Source organism: Takifugu rubripes, chromosome 3 (assembly GCF_901000725.2).
Source record: "Takifugu rubripes chromosome 3, fTakRub1.2, whole genome shotgun sequence".
Lineage (NCBI taxonomy): Eukaryota > Metazoa > Chordata > Actinopteri > Tetraodontiformes > Tetraodontidae > Takifugu > Takifugu rubripes.
This window is the reverse complement of record NC_042287.1, coordinates 15,788,719-15,805,632: the sequence shown is the minus strand read 5'-3', so window position 1 is coordinate 15,805,632 and position 16,914 is coordinate 15,788,719. Positions and strand designations below refer to the sequence as shown.

Here is a 16,914-nt window from a genome sequence, read left to right as displayed (position 1 = left end):
GGGTCCGCCGCCGCGGGGTGGGGGGGGGGGGGGGGGGGGTCTGCCACCGTCCTCGGAGCCAAACAGCCGAACTCTCACCTGCACCGCAAGAACAGGATGTGCGAGAGGAGGCCGGCCATAAATAATGCAGCGGCAGCAAACATCAGCGGAGCTGCCAGATGGAGAAACGCTGCGGGTCCATTAGGAGCCGCGGACGTGGTCACGGAGGCGTCGGCTCGGTGGAGCTGTTTAAGGACACGGCGCCGCCGACCCCGGGAGCTGCCCCCCCCACCCCCACTTAAAGCAGGAAAACCTGTTGGATTATTAAGGGTTTATCACTCAAAAATAGAGGTTTTCTCCACTAATTATTACTCTGCGTATTAATCTGTCCTTTTTTAAGAAAATGGGAGGAAGCAAATAATCACATTTGAAAGGTCGGGACAAGTTGGGGGGGAGCAGCATATTTCCGTGATTCCGCTAATCTTTTCAGTTCTATTTTCAGCCCTGTGTCATGTTTCTGCAGCGTTTTCCTGCTTCAGCAAAGTTTCACATGGCGGGTCGACGGGGGGGGGGGGGGGGGGGGGGGCAATAATAACAAGCAGCTCTCATCTTGGCTTCTGCTGCCTCGTGATACGCGGCCAGGCTGCTGCATTATACAGAGGGGTTGTACAACTACATTTTAATCCACTCGTGTTTCGGGCCTGATAAAAGGATTCTCTCAATCTCTTTCTGTTTAATTCACACCATCATCAATCAAATGTGTCCCCCTCCACCTTAACCCCCCCCCATTCCCCAACCCTCTGCTTCTCTTGGGTTTTGGGGGACTGCAGCTGATAGGTTGGGGGTCCCCCGAGGGGGTTAGGGACACGACGGACCGGTCACAGATGCCACCGAAATTAAAATGCAAGAGTCTGTGCAAGGTGTTACATTTCTCAGACGCGCTCGTTCGCATCAGTATCGGAACAACATAAGGAGGCTTATCTCCGATTCCACGTGTGATTCCGCCAGATTATGCGAATGTGATTAAAACTAAGCTGTTTGGGGCGCCGTGCATGCATGCATGCATACGTACCGCGGCTACAAGTGTGGAAGAGTCCCTGTGTGGAAGCGACACGGGTTTTGTCTCCCACCATTGTCTGCACATGACAGTCGCCACAGGCTACTGAGTAATGAATATGTGCCTGTAGCACGGGCGAGCGTGGAGCCTATGAATAGAGTAAATATGCACGTCTGTGCACAACAGGTCAGCTTCTGAGCAGAGATAGAAGAGAATATGATCAACCGCAGAATGAGCCTCCTGAAACTACAAAGGAATTATGTATAAACAGCCGCGGCGTCTGTGACGGCGTGTCACGCGCTGACGGCTGAGCTGCGTTTCGCCTAAATAAGGCTGCACTTTTGTGTTTTTCAACGCCTTTCATGGCCGTCCGCGGCGCTCCGACGCCTGAACGTACACTCCTCTGACAGATAATGCAGATCCTGGCAAAAAATAGCACGCTTGTTACAGGCATGTTGCGCTCTTTGTTGTCTTGAGGGTTTTTTTTTTTTAAATTAAATAATGTAATTTTAGCCGCTGTGCTAATCAGCCTCAGCGTGATGTAAACCCACAGCAATAGAGGACGTCAAGACCAGCCCCACACCAGGAAATTAGCCTCAATACTGGGAAAATGCTGATTGTCTCCTTAGCAAACGTTTCCCGCCGTCTGTCTGTGGAACGCCGGCGCGTTAACGGGATCCTGCGAGTGTCCGGACGCTTTGACGGGCGGAACCTTCGGCTCCTCCGGCAGGAAACACTCCGGGATTAAATCTGGACCGTGGCTGCTGCACTTCCTGACACTTCCCGAGAGTTCCTGTGCTGGAAAAGCTGCTTAGATTGCATGAGTGGATGCGAGCGTGCGTGCATGTGAGCATGCGTGCGAGCGTGCATGTGAGCATGCGTGCGTGACGGGGGGGTCGCAGGAAAAATGTCCAGGCTCGCCGAGAGTGACGGCCTGCTTCTTTACCTGTGATATATTTGTGCTGCACAGACACATACATGACCATTTAAATCATACAGGATGTTTTTTTTAATGCAGCAGGTGGTCGAACTCACCCCACACACACACACACACACACACACACCTCTTTTCTAGCGCTTCAGTTTGAACAAAAGATTAAGTGTCCGTCATTAATCATCGGCTAATCTTTGTAGATTTAGCCGAGCGGTTCCCAAAAGTCAATACAGCTGTAATTTAATCAGGGAATGTTATCACGGTTTATGGAAGAGAGCGGCGAGCTCTCGGGGAAGGTTGCTCCAGGCCGACGGCGAGTTTAAAGATGCTCTTTGGGGACTTCCTGCTCTCCTGTTGCTGCAAACAATTATCTGTAAATGACTTCATTTGTGCTGGCTGCTGCGGGCGTCCCGCGGCGCTCCGACCCGCAGCGCCGGCGTCGGCACGGACGGGTATCCTGGGCCCGTTTACACGGCTCCGGGTGTTAAACGCGGAGGTTTGCAGACGCAGCCTCAGACTGAGACCGTGTGCTGGTGCTTTTAGGCACACGTGTAGCATAAAGGCTCCTCGCCGCTCCACAGTTGCACTTTGTTGTTTTTGGGGACAAAAGTATAAATGATTTATGGAGGGTGAATAATTCAGCACCTGTGTATTCCTCTGTGGGTCGCGACCCGCTCTGATCCAGTCACTTTAAGACATCTTTTGTGGATAGAGAGTCCTTCAGCCTAAATGACACTTGGCCAAATAGCACTTAAGTACATACTCAATATTTTAACAGGGCTGTGCAAGGAAGCCATGGAGTGTGTGTGTAGGTGTGTGTGTAGGTGTGTGTGTGTGTGTGTGTGTGTGTTACACAACTGTTCAAGTCAAATCACTGATTTTGGACATCCCGATGGATCCGGTTCTGGTCCCGTTTCAACGTTAAACACGGCGTTAAACTTTTTTTTTTTAAGGCAGCGGTTTTTGTTTTTTCCTCCTTTTTCCTTCATGTTTTATAAATCTGACTCATGAAAAATGGAACGCCGGCTCTCCTCCGTCCTCCTCGGCCCGCCGGCTCATCCTCCGGCTCCACGGCAGAAATAATCCGTAATCGGTAAAAATAACGGCGAGGCAGCAGAGTGGGCGGACTGCGATTAAAATTTTTTTTTAAAAAAAAAACAAAAAAAACGAGGCGCCTGTTGAAGCCGCTGGGCCTCGAACCCAAAACCTGTCGGCAGGATTGTTTCAGATGCTATTTTGAGGGGGAAACATCGTTAGCATCTTTAGCATTAGCTTGTCCTGCGGTGAAACTGGGCTGAGCATTAACGGCCGCCGGAGGAGCTTCGATTAACACCTTGTTGATGAGAAAATTAACTTATATACACTTCATTATAAAGCCAGCAGACCTCCAGCGCCCGGGCTTTTATGAAGCCGCGACCAGATGTCATCCAGCCACAGCCCCAATTAATCTCCGGGCCTTGTAACACGCCCCCAGAAACAAAAAGACCTGATTGGGTGTGGAGGGCAGAGACAGCGAGGTAGGGAGATGGTATCCACGCAGCAGCCGGCCCTGGTGAGTCTGCAGAGGGTAAGATAAGGGGCGGGGGGGGGGGGGGCTGCAGCAGGGCCTGGGTCTCAGTGAGGAGGCTGAGGTTATTCATTGCTCTGCCGTGAAAGCTTGAGAAGATTACCCAGAGCCTGGTTGGCAGTGATACAAGGGGGGACAGGCAGAGGGGGGCATCCCTCTCACCCCTTTGTTCCCCATCCATCTGCTTGAATCTCACAATGGCTCATCAGGACCAAGAGGGGTGGAGGGGTGGGGCAGCGCAGGCTCGCAGAATGGGAGGAAGTGAGTGTCGAGGGCTTGGCCGGGGAGGGGGGGGGAGGGGGGGCAACCTGCAGAGCGCGGGGAGGTAATGCGAGGCAGCGTAGGGGGAAAGAGGCTGAAAGGAGGGAGAGATAGTGCAGGACGGGGAATGAATCCTGCAGCTCGCCGCTTGTTGAGATTGAATGAATGGTGCTGCAGCTGACAGGCTGCGACAGGCGACACCGGGGGGGCCGGGGGGGGGGGCCGGGGAGGCGGGTGTCCGCATTGTTATTTCCTGGGAGGTAATGGGCTGGCAGCTCCTCTTCACTGGGAATAATCAGTACTTTGGTTAGACTCAGACACCACTTCAAACCATGATAAATACTCCACTCCAGGCCCTTTCCACCAAGAGGAGAGCATTTGTTTTTAAATGCCCCCCACCACCATATTTATCTTGTTGAGGAATGATCAGATGATGATGGGCCCTTTCGTCCATTACACAGGTAATTACAGGTGTTTTTACACCGGCAAAGAAAAACAGCCGTGACAGCTTACCTTTGCCTGGTGGGGGGGGGGGGCAGAAGTGGTGAGGGATGGTTTCATTAATCTCAAAGATCCAGTGGAAGCAACGCTCATTTCTACCCTGGTACAAAACAAGCGGATCCATTTATTCAGCGTCGTAATTCCCAAACAAACACCGGAGCCGCGGAAGATTGAGGATTTCCCCCTTTTTTTTTTTTTCCATAAAATCAACTAAAACTTGGGATAAATGATCGACGGCTCCTTCTGACGTCACTCTGCAGCCGTGCAGATTGAGACAGACCAGAATTCCCCCCCCCCCCCCCCCCCGAATCAAGTTAGATTTTTCTCCCAGAGTCTCATCCTGAGGTGTTCCTGAATCACTCCGCCGAACTCATCTCGGAATTGTTCTCCGTGTACGGGTTCATGTGCAAGTGCATGAACAGCTCGAGGCTATTACACCTCTCAATTGAATAGAAGACCAATTACTTCAGTCCAGATGGAGGTGCGTGCTCCTCAGAGGAAGCCCTGCTCGTGCACGGACACACACACACACACACACACGAGATGGCGCTTGTGTCCTCTAATGGAGAGAGGATGTGTACAAATAAGCAGGTGCACGAGGGTGCACGTTTCTGGCCAGGATTGAAGTGGAAGTAGCCGATGAAAGCCTCTCCATCCCCACGGAGCCTTTACTGGGACGCTCCCACAAGAATCCTCTCTCAAACCAAACCAGTGGAGCTGGATCACGCACGCACGCACGTGCGCACACACACCGATCGGACATATGGCCAATCTCCCATCGTCTGCTGTGCTATTTACGGCTCAGTAGCTCATCATTTGTTTTCCCTCTTAGAAACCAGTTTGACACCTGTTTGAATTCTCAGTTAAAGGCTTTTTTCTCCGTCTGGGTGACGGCTGCTGTCACTTAATCTCGCTCTCCACATCGGCGGTGATTGATAGTGTGTCTTTTCTCATGAGACTGGCGGTAATATCTCTGTTCCTGCCGAGGAAAACGTGTCCTTGCGCTGACAATCAAGTCAGATTTCAATAGTGGGGCGACTGTCTGCCGGCATCTGGATGCCGACATCCTCAGCATGCTAATGCTGCCGAGCTGCTGCTGGTGTCAGAGATACAGGTGTGCTAACTGCTCCCCATCCCACCCATGTGGAAGCTTTTACAGAACCCCCCCCCCCCCCCCACGTACAGGTATACAGTTGCTGAGCATAGATGCTTATACCTTAGCGTAAATGCTAACACCTTCGCTAATACCTCGCATTGGTGAAACACAGAGTTGTGTTTGGTTATTAGAAACTAGGAACTACTCTGTTGCACCCCTGTTATTCCCTCCAGGAACAATAAAAGATATCATTCCCTGTTGTAGTGGGAATTCTTTGTTCCCTCCTCTGGCTCGGCGACCGCTGGGATAAGCTCCAGCCCCCCCTCCTCTTCCCCCGCCGTCCACCCTGACCCAGATTAGAAATAAGCAGCAGTTAACGGAAAGGTCGTGTTATCGAACACTTCTGCTGTGGCGCTAACAGACCTGCGAGTCCGTTTGTAACCAGAAGAATTTAATCTTTCCGCGCCGCTAAAGATGAATTTTAAGGATTTATGTGGCGCCGAGTCTCACCCAGATGAAAGGTTGTTTCCAGAGCATAACAGATGTCTGTGTAGAGCTCTGTGGACCATTGGAGGCAAACGCACCAGGCCCAGGGGGCTCGTGTGCCCTGGATGTGGAATCATCTTTTGTAAATGTGCTGAAATGCCATTCCTCCTCCACCGGCTATGAATGCAGGAAAGAGCCACCGGCTGGATGTGAGGAGGGATGAATGAATGAATGAATGAACGAAGGAATTATAATCTGAAATACAGATTGCTCCTAGAAGTGAAAGTAGGCAGATGGAAGGAAGGATGAGCAGGGACAAAGCCACATGTGGAAATAAGTGATTATTTCCTGTTTGTGTGGAAAATTTCAACTAAAGACTGCAGCTTTTTACGCTCTTTTCTTTTTCTTTTGTAGCCACTGGTCTGCTTAGCATGCTAGCCCATGCCTGTGCTAATGCCCTAACAATTTCTGGCCTCATAGATTTATTTGTTAAGAGCATTTCCTGCTTAGCCGAGGTTTTTATTTACCGTAAAATCGATTTATTCCTGCGGGAATTTTTTTTTTCCCCCCCCCCAACATTCATTCTTGGCGCTCCCTGTCAGGCGTCCACAGGAAACACACTGTACCGAGGACACGGGACGCAGCGGTCAGGTGTAGAGTGTCACCCTTGGGCGACAGAGTGCTGCGTCAGTCATCGCTGACAAGGTCTCCTCGCCCTACTTTCACCCTGACGGATGAATTATTCATTACAGTAGAGGAAAGCACAGGGGACCCTGCTAATTTCTCAATGGGGTTGTTGGCTGTCCTCAAGCTAGGCCGTCCAATCAGAAGACGAGCTCCAACGGGGCGGTTTGAAATATCTCTCAGCGTCTTGCTCAATATATTTATGAAATGGACACGGGCGGCTATTCACACCGTTAGAAAGGCCTCTCAGTGACTCATTGACTTATGGTGAAGTGGACAAAAACCCGCGTTTCCTAAACCGACGCGTTATTAGCTGCTTTCAAGGACGCCGAAACGCCGCGCGTGGGCGTCTGCCGCAGACCCTCGCAGATTTATTGAGTGCACTCACACCCGTCGGATACATCCAGCCGCGGCTGGGCTGGTTTTAAAGGTTGGGGACTCTGCCAGGTGTCGTCATCGCGGAGAGAGTCGTGTCCTTTGGCGAGTGGCGGCGCGCCAGCGAGCCATGCAGAGGTTAACTTAGCATATGACATTCTCCCCGGCTCCGGATCCCCACGATCAACTAAATCACGTTAACGCGAGGGGCTGGCGGTGAGAAAGAGCATCGCAATGCTCCGTCTTCCGCAGGCGCGCAGAGCAACAGCCGGGCCCGGGCGCCGTGACTCATCTGTGGGAGATGATAAAATAAACCATTAAAGCTCCAGGAGCACCAGCAGCCGTCTGATAGCAATTAAAGGGAAAGGCGGAATATAAACGTCAAACAAAAGAGCTCTGCCAATTTAAACCTGCGAGCAGGAGCAGAACCAGCTCTTCCATTTGTATTAAGCGTTTTGGCAGTTTCATCTAAGCTCCGTACGGAACCGCAGACCCAGTCGAGCCTCACGGACCCCCAGGAGATCTCCCAGCGGATCTTTTTCGGTGATCGGCGGATTTCCGCTGCCGACAGGAACCGGCTAAAGACGAGCAGAACGGTAACAAATGGACTCGTGCTGACGTGCTGGGGGCTGTTTTACGTTCCTCTGCTTGGCAGAGGTCCAAATCTGCTCATTTCCAAAGCGTAAAGCAAAAGAACCGAGCCGGAGTCGTTCCATTTGAATCCTGCTGTCATTTATCCACAAATATAAAACTTTAGATTCAACACGTTGCTAAAATTACCGGTTTTAACCGCATCCAGCGCCGAGGTACCGGACCGGCTTGCGTGACTTTCTCACCTCTCCAAATGCTACATCGGTGAGTGTTAATTACACGCCAGCGGTCTCGCCGCAGCGCCCGTGTCTTTAAACATGGGTTTCAAGCCCCCGCAGAGAAGGCGACACCTCTGGGAGCAGAGGTGTCAGCGCGCCCAGAACCACAAATGACATATTTACTGCAACCTCCCACTCCCAGTACATGCAGGCAGAGCGAGAGAGGCCGACCGGCACGCCAGCACGGTCTCCGCCCCCCCCCCCCCCCACAGCCGGGCGGGATGATTCACATCCCATCTGAGCTGCAGAAAACCGTTGAACTGCGATAAAAATACTGAAGAGCGAAGTTAAAGTTGAAGCTCCGCGGAGCGACGTCACGTCTGAATAATAAATTTTATGACTGCAGATAAAAACGCATGTGTTTATGTAGAGAGATCCCTGAGGGGGGGGCGCATGCTGGGAACCACGTGGATGCCGGCGCCGCCTTTCTCGCCGCGTGGACGGGAGACGGGGGACGTTTAGCCTTCGCCCGCGGCGTCCCTCGCTGGAACGAGACGCTCCGGGTGAAATTCCCGGGCATCTTTCTCCCGCGGCATCGAGCGCCGAGGCCGTCACGCTAACCCGGGAACGCCGAGTCAGCAGGACTAAAAAGCTGTTTTCCAGCGCGTCTCCACCGCACGTCTGGTCAGAGGAGGGATAAAGGACGTTTCTTTAGAGCCTCCGCTGCTAATTACACGCTCGGCACTTGTTCGTAACCTCCTTCTCTCTGACAGCAGAGGAGCGAATCACCTATTTCCTGCAGCCGCCCACTCCCGACGCGCTCCAGCGCACGGATGGGACCTGCACGCCGGCGTAGCCGCACACCCCGGTAGCAACAGATGGACGGCCTTGAGGCAGCGCCTGGGAGGGTCGCGTGCGGGTTAGAGCCGCCGATTGATTGCCGAGATCAGGTGTGCGTCTGGACAAAAGCCCCTCCTGCTCGGTCGTGGTTACAGGAGCCCCGGGACAAACGGAGACACGCAACAACGGCGGCATCTGTGGCAGGTAATGATCGCCCAGGCACAAATCCGGGTAATGACAGACCTCGGCCATTTGTTGCTGTTAAAATCACTGTTGCTCATTCGGAGCTCCGCGTGGGTCCTCCAGCAACACGTGCCGGAGCTGCCGGCTGCTCGGGTTACGGACGCGGACGGGGGCCGGAGCGCCGCCGGCCTGAGCCTGGCGGGTGTCGCCGTTTATTCGCCACGCAGCCCACCTGCATCCATAAATCAGGTCAAAGGTGAATTAGGGCCCAGAGCGGCGGCTAACGCGCCGACACCGCCTTCCAGAACCGCCAGAGTGCTGGAAAAACGGGCTGGTTTCAGCAAAAGGGCTCCGTCGGCTGCTGAACGGAGCGTTTAGCAGCAGAAAAAGGCAGATATTTCCCTCAAGAGTGATTAGAGGGGGAAACACGCGAGCGCCGCTATTGACTTTTGCCTCCAAATGAGTTAAACCGCTGCTCTGCAACTGCCGGATGTGTAAATAAACCGCAGCGTTTGGCGTCTGCAGACGGGTGGGCGGCGTTTTCAGGAGCCGCCTCGCTACCGTGCGTCAGCGCTGGATTGATACTGATCAGGAAGGATATTTCCTTCCAAACCCAGCCTGGCATGTTGAAACACAGCTTCCAACAGGCTGTCAGTGATCCCATGTCACGTCCCCCCGCCGTGTCGCCGCGGCGCGGCTCACACGAGCACAGGCGCCACCTCTGGATTCAAACATGGAGCGACAGGGCCTCCCCTTGATCCCTCCCTCTCTCCTCCTGCGTTAGCAAACGTGATAATAGCAGCGTGTTGTGGTGTGGGCTCCGTGTTAACACTGCGGCTGTCAAAGGCCATCAGGCCCCTTCAAAGGATGATGGCTCTCTAAAGTGGGCTCTCTAGCAGCAGCCATTTTCCACTCCACTGGCCCCACACACGAGGGGGACTGGTCGGCCCAAGCAGCTGGGCCAGGCTGGTCACTGGGGGTGGGGAGAAGGAGATGAATGGGCTGGATGTCAGGAGGGGGGGGTCTAGAAGGAAAGGAAGGGCGTCTTTATGCAGCAGTAGGTGTGTTTTGAGGCTTTATGCCCTTTGTTTTAGGCAGCAGGGGAGCGGCCGGGGGGGGCTCAGGTGTTCAGGTGTGTCTCAGATACCTGCGGCTCCACTCCTGGACTCACTTTAGTGGGCGAGGGCCGGCAGCAACGGCGAGTGTTTATGTGTCCACGGTCCACCTGGGTCTCGCTCGGGACAGAGGAGAACACAGATCCACTTTCATAAATCATTTTCTTTCTTGACATCGCATCAAGGTTACGCGCTTGGCAGCCGCCACCGCCCGTAAATTGCCTTTGCATCGACAATGCAAAGGGGCTCCGCTGAGGTTTCCAGTGGCTCGCCGGGTATTTATGGGTGGAAAATTGGGATGACCTTTTCCAAAGTGTAATAATTGTCCCTTCGATATCAACCCGATTCCCCGAAGAGGAAGGACCGGCCGCATCCCTGAGACGGAGCGAATTTACATCAGAGTTACATTCAAACCGACACGCCGGCTTTTGTTCGCCGTCTGGGCGCTCTGGCTCTGCACTGCCCGCAGAGTGGAGGTAATAATTAGCTCGCTACAGCGGGGTAACAAGTTAGCACCCCCGTCCTGCTGCGCATCGCTGTAATTGGTCCCCTCATGTGGCCCTGTGGGCTCCGGAACAAAGGGTTCCCAGAGGGGGAATCTAAGCTGACCCATGCTGAACTCCCCACAACAATGACAGGCAGGAAGCATTTACATATGCTGACAGACTTGTCTCTTCCTCGGGTGGAGAGCCAGGCACTTCATTAAAGCAACATCAATACCTGCTGATAGAAAACGAGGAGTGGGCCCGCGCGCATCACTGTCTGCTCCCAGACGCTCCGCTGATGTGACACAGGCTTGTCACATCCAATTCTGAGGAAATGGACAGCCTTTATGATGAGGTGTGTGTGTGCGTGCATGTGTGTGTGTGTGTGGATGGGAGGGATGCTGCCTGAACTGTGACTGTCTGCATGGTTTACCCACAAGCTGTTCACCTGAACATCAGCTGCCAGAATCTGTCAGCCTGCAGCTTCACCCGTGCACGTCCACGCGCCGCTCCGAGCGCAGCTTTATTTGCGGCGCCACAATAAACGGCGGCAGCTTTGGGGGTTTTTTTTTTTGTTTTTTTTTCCTTTTTACACGTTCCAAGCAGGCGACGCGCCGCTTCCTGAGCTCTCCGGCATCAGAAATAAACAATCGGGCAAAGTCAAAGACAGGTGACAAATGTGCCGATTCAGCAGGAGCACCGGTGGCGTCTGTGCCGTCGCTGTGGGTTCGTTCTCTTATCCAGTTAAAGGGAGGCTAACTCCTCCTTCCCTTTGACACGCTGCTCATTTAGCTGAGAGGCACAGGGGTTGTTGGGGGGCGGGGGGGGGGGGCACTCTGGGAGGTGTCGTCCTGAGCAGATGGAGCCCTCAGCCGTGTAGTAAGTCCTCACATGGCGGAGGAGACTGCAGGATCTCGCAGAACTTCCAGGTGGCCGCGGCCCCTCCTGACCAGCTGGAGGAGCGATGGGACCATCTGACACTCGCAGGAGAGCGATACACTTTTCTTTCCTGCTCTCTTTTGTCTCCACACACACACAAAAAAAAAAAAAAAAAAAAACCTGAACCAATCAAGGAATTCAGCTAATGGAGCTCGGGGAAAATCCTGTTGATTGCATTTAAATACGGGCATTTGCACGCGGGCTTCAGGTGGAAGGGAAACGGCGAATCTGCAGCATTGTGTGGAGTGATGAAGATTTCTCTCTCCTTTCGTCATCCGGCTGCGGTGCTTTTCTGTGCAGCTTGCACAAATTCGACAAATCCAAGTGAGAAAGTCCCATCTGTGCTTCTCCTCCGCTGCTCCTGAGCCCTGCAGGCTACGCAGGGCTAATTGTGGCCCCATTTTCCTTTCTTTATCTTTTTGTTTTTACTTAGTGTCGGGGTCAGGGAAGCTCCCAAGTGGCCAGCGGCAGGGGCAACAGCCATCGGCCCCTGCTGAGCATCAGTAATTAGAGCCCCCCTCCTGCCACAGGCCAGGGGACCTCTCCCTCTCCCCTCCTGGAGGTGAAGAGGGCATAGAGGAGGAACAGCTGCTGATGGGAAACCACTTTACTGTTCCCATGGATGACCAGCATCCCTCCATCCTCCTGTGAGCATGCACAGCAGCATGTTTGATGGAGATGGTGGGAGGCCAAAGGATGAGAGGGCGCTCGCGTAGATTTCACTGGTAATTGCTGTTGCGTGTATTTTCATGGATGAGTGCGTGAATGCGGTGACCTGCGGTATGTTCAAGCACCGCGTGAAATACATGTGAAATGGAAATGCACGTATGTTACATTGATGTCAGATGTACACAGTCAATAACGACGCGTATCCAAAACTGTCATAATATTTAGATTTATTTTGATTTTGGAGTCTCAACTGGTCAAAAACGAGCAGTCAGGTCAAGAGGGCGGAGTGCTAGAGCCACCTTGTGGACAGAAGTGGGAATGACAGTCGTAAATTAAAAAATAAAAAATAAAGATGAATAAAATGTTCCACAGAAAAAGAGCATAGTTTAACTAAAAACAAAGGCAGAAATAACTTGATAATGTTCAGTGTATGCAGAAAATAGCTTAGCAACTACGAGTTTCATCCTGAACGGCTCCAAACATGAGGTTTGACAAGAAACAGACCATCTGGTGATTATTGGAGCGCATTGGTCTCTTATCTGGATTCACACACGCACCGTCAACAATTTCCCCTCTTTTAGGCTTTATTCTAAACTATAGAGCTCTATTTCACACAGGCATTACATCGGCCTCTCCTGAATTCCAAACTTCCCGTCATAACGGACACGCTGTGTTGCACAAGTCTCCCGACCTGAAGAATTTGTAAGTGTTAACCAGCGGGAACATGGTGACCGAGCCCACCAGAGACCCCGTCTGCGCCGCCGCTCCACACCAGACGAGGGCGCTGTGACTGCGGTCTCTCAGCATCACGCCCACCATTACTTTTACGTAAGTCAGCGTCCCGGTGAACAAGAGCCATGAGATCACCTGGAGAGGGCGAAAGAACAAAGGGAACAGAGGAGCTTATCTAAATGGATCATCTGGGATGGTGTAACAGCGTTTGTCGGTACCTTATCAACACCGATGACACAGCACAGAGCAGAGTTGCTCAACACCGTTTCTCTCTACTAGATTAACTTTCCCTGAGGAAAACTCCCGGCAGTTCACTTACGATGATCACTTCTCCGACCACGGAGCCTTGAAGCAAAGGGCAGGGACTCAGCGCCGCCATGGCCATGTTATAGCTGCCAAAGCCTGTTCCCAGCACCAGCAGAGCACCCAGGAAGACCAGGGACCTGCAAACCACCGGGGTTTTAATCAGCCCGAGGGAGAGGAGATAACAGAACGAGCTCAGAACCCGGAGAGCAAAGTCCAGTCGCTCCCTCCTGCGGTTTTTAGGGGCATTTCAAACTTGACCTTTTACCTCTTTTGAAAGAACATTGCGACGGTGCAGGCGACGGGGTTGGCCACCGAGGACAGGGCGGCAGAGAGGTGATAGGCCCGGTTCCCGTAGGGCATGCAGGAGTAGGTCTGCACGGACGGCAGCAGGCCGTTGGTGGCGGCGTTGACCCACACCACCATCAAGTAGATGAAGGCGAGCTGGTAGCCCGAGTGCTGGGAGCCCGCCGGGTGACCTTTGCCCTCTGCTGGACCCTCAACGTTGCTTTGCAGAGCCTCTCCGTCAGTGGGGCCCGCTGGGTTGTCCAGGCCCGAGCTGACGGACGTGGCGGCGTCGGCCACCAGGGGGTCAGCGGACGAGTACGTGCGAGGGAGCTTTTTGAGCGCGATGAAAGCGGTCAGGCTGATGCTCATCATCGCCGCTAAGAGGAAGAAGAAGACCTCCGTTGAGAAGTTGGGGGGGAGGTAGACGGTCTGCAGGGGCGCCTCGCCGCCCGTTTGGTTCCCCGCCATCTCGGAGGAGTTGACGCACTTGGCCATCCCCACGCCTTGCGCCAGGGCGATCACGCCGGGGATGAAGCCGCTGAGCCCCTCGCCGATAAAGTACGTGGTGACGTACTTGGCGGGGAGCCGCATCATGAAGGGCAGGAAGGTGACGGAGGAGGTGCAGTCCACCAGCGAGAGGAAGAAGGTGATGATGAAGAAGGCCGTGCTGCGCCGCCCGCCCGCCACCACCGTCGTCCGGTCCCAGAAGAAGGCCAGCAGGATGCAGGACACCACCCCGATGGAGAGGATGCAGTAGATGATGAGGTGCTCCTTGAGGCGGCCCGGGTACAGCTTGTGCATGAGGGTGACCAGCAGGGGCCCCAGGTTGGCCAGCTGGATGATGACGGTCAGGTAGGAGGGCAGCTCCCAGCCCTCCGGGAGGGTGTTGACGATGAGGGGCAGCTCCACCCACAGGCCGTTCACCGCCACCCAGGAGCCCAGGCCGAAGGCGCAGGCCAGCACGTGCACCAGCAGACCCATTCTGGAGCCGGATCAGCGCCAAGACAGTCCCGAGCGGAAGAAATCGTCAATCCAGCCTCCGCTGCGCGTCATACCTTCGGGTTTATCAAAAGAAATCGGTCACTTTCAGATCCGAGCGGTTGAGCAATTATCAGATTTAATCCTTAAAATGCTCCATCGAGTCAGCAGAATAATCAGAAACAGACGTGTTGCTTCCTTAAAACGGAGGAAAAATAGGAAGCAAGCGTCGAGGTCACGGTTTCTCACGATAGTTTAGGGATTTTTGGGCGAACCACATCCGGTTCCTGTGCAGCTGCATCGGTGACCTCCGCAACAAATAGATCTAATAATGTTTGGAATGGGCATTAAAAACTAATCTGTGATCCAAGAAAGGGGCTATTTTATGGCAATAACCAAGCAAATCCTTTCATCCTGAGTGTTTGAGCTCTGTGCCTCCTTAAAGTTGAGTTTGACAGGAAACATCTCTTCATCTCTTCCCTCTTTCGTGCTTCCTTCTACATTAATTCTGAGATATATTTTAGGGGTTTGGAGCGTGTTAAACAGACCACTTGTGACTCCTCAGCCAGTTTTCAGTCACCAGCTGTCAGGAGACGCGCTAATGACGCCCGTGGTCGCTCTGCAAATAGTTCCAAAACTCTGCTCTGAGGCCAGATCCTCATGTTGGAGGAGAAACCGATGAGCTGCTGTAAAGGTAAATATACTCACCCGTGTCTTCATCCCTGGAGGTGACGGACACGACGTGCTGTCATCTCGTGTACAAGTTAGTGACAGACTTCCTTCAACTGCTCCTGCCTTCTCTCACTGATGGGGATCACATGGCTGCTGGGTAGGTCAGAGTCCTCTCAGAGCAGGGAGCGCGCCTGCGCGCGTGCGTGCCAGAAACGGGGAAACTGCGCTTTTACTGCCCCCTGGTGGCCACACAGCGCTTGGACGACTATGGAACGAGTGCGTTCTGGTAAGGATCAGTCTTATCACACTTACACGCGAAAGGCAGCAGCAGGGGTCAGGGGTCATCCTTCCCTAATTATTAACAATCTTTTCATGTCAGGACACCCTGAAAACATGACTGATAACCTTTTACAGCAGGTAATCTGGTGATCTTTGGGCCCATTATCAGGGCTGAAGGAGAGGTTTTGGCCTCCTCCCAGCTGGTTTTACTTCCAGAAAACTCACCTGAGGCTTAAAAAGTGTCAGATCAATATTTACTATTTCTTCTTCTCCTGTTTTTTTTTTTAAATTATGCAGCCGAACTCGTTTTTCCACTTTATACCAACCCTCAGATGAAACGTCAGCAGGCTTTTCTCCTCAGCGAGGCGTAAATAGTGACGCTCTATTTAACCGTCGACGCACAAACGGCGACTAGAAAGTTCGCTGGGAAAAGCAACAACACGCCAACATCCCACCTGTAGGCTGATGTCATCGCGCCCGGCTGCCTGCGTCCGCCACGTGTGCTGCAACAGGAAATCCCAAGTGTCAATATTTGACGTTCCAACAGCGGGCGGGGGGGCCGATGTACACTCGTGCTCCTGAGGCCTTTTGTTTGCTTCGGTTCTGGGAAGTTTTCCTCGTGCGCGTGGTGAGCGGTCGCTGCTCCCGCAGCACCGTGCGCCGCCGCCGCCCTGACGGATGTCGTGCGACACCCTGTCGCCCTGCGTGATTTCGGCGATCACCACAAGCGCCCGGGACACCGTCAGGTGTTTGCTTGTTCAATCCGACGTCCTTGTTTTTGTCAACAGCCGCCGAGAATTAAAAATAAACCCCTTTGATCCGATTTTATCCGAGAGGAAAAAACAACCGGCCCGATTGTCTTTCTTCTAAATTTGGTTCCTCCCGCTCGGTTTGTGCCGGAGGTCGTGATGGAACCGCCTCTGGCGCCGATCCCACCCGCCAATAACGGCTCGAAAAAGGTCGAAACGCACGCCACGAACAAAGAGGAATCCCAGAATTCCCATTTCCACCAGGAGCCGAGATCAAAGACGAGGAACCAGGCGATGGTGTTGGGCTCCAGCGACGCTGCCAGGAACCGGCCAATCAGAGGAGAGACGCCTTCAGCACAGCAGCTGCTAATTATCAACCCTTTATTTAGTTTATTTATAAATACAGTTTCATATGTACATTGTTAGTCTCCCAATCTGAAGACAACAGAAAGGCATCAAGGCATTAATCTGATATCTAAAACTCCACCAGCAGCGCACATCAAACCAACCACAACAAGTCAGAGGCAAGTGAAGAGAAATAAGTCCGTCTTTTCCCCACGTAAAGATTCACAATAAATCAATCAGGGAGAGAATAAGGCAATTAAAACGAACGCGGTTTGAACGCGGCGAGGCCGTTAAACCCGCACCTGTCGATCCTCTGGCGCCGAAAACGTCCTCAGGTGGAAATTAAGAGTTTTTCTGCACAATCCCGATCAAAAACAAGCCTTCCGGCCCACGGACGATGCCCAGAAGTATCTCAAAGCAGGAAAAAAAAAAAAAACAAGACAAATCCCGGCGGATACACAATATGGCTACGACCGAACGTATAAAGCACGTGGAACCAACGGGATGGGAGCCACTCACAATTCCTCATGTGATTCCAGAATCAACACAAATCCGTCACATCTACTTCAGCCACTGGGAAGATGAATT

General features: G+C 53.0%; 1 protein-coding gene and 1 long non-coding RNA gene across 3 annotated transcripts in view; one reads left to right on the top strand and one right to left on the bottom strand.

The window, feature by feature from the left end:
• LOC115249142 (uncharacterized) overlaps nt 1-16,796 on the top strand; it is a 36,387-nt gene extending 19,591 nt beyond the window's left edge. For both annotated transcript variants that reach the window (XR_003887825.1, XR_003887824.1), the window contains exon 3: nt 14,806-16,796. This is a non-coding gene — a long non-coding RNA (uncharacterized lncRNA). The remainder of the gene's footprint in view (nt 1-14,805) is intronic.
• slc52a3-1 (solute carrier family 52 member 3-1) lies at nt 12,188-15,119 on the bottom strand. Its single transcript, XM_003963539.3, has 4 exons — nt 14,990-15,119; nt 13,284-14,358; nt 13,032-13,155; nt 12,188-12,847 (listed from the first exon to the last, which is right to left on the bottom strand). The coding sequence occupies exons 2-4, from the start codon at nt 14,282-14,284 to the stop codon at nt 12,635-12,637; spliced, it is 1,338 nt and encodes a 445-aa protein (XP_003963588.2). The 5' UTR covers nt 14,285-14,358; nt 14,990-15,119; the 3' UTR covers nt 12,188-12,634.
• Nucleotides 16,797-16,914: the final 118 nt, after the last annotated feature.

What these genes read in the sequence shown, in the direction of transcription:
- slc52a3-1 (XM_003963539.3), bottom strand. Translation starts at nt 14,284, where the DNA reads ATGGGTCTGCTGGTGCACGTGCTGGCCTGCGCCTTCGGCCTGGGCTCC. An exon ending in GCAATGTTCTTTCAAAAGAG is followed by an intron (nt 13,156 to 13,283) that starts GTAAAAGGTCAA and finishes GGTGGTTTGCAG; the next exon opens with GTCCCTGGTCTTCCTGGGTG. An exon ending in TGGTCGGAGAAGTGATCATC is followed by an intron (nt 12,848 to 13,031) that starts GTAAGTGAACTG and finishes CGCCCTCTCCAG; the next exon opens with GTGATCTCATGGCTCTTGTT.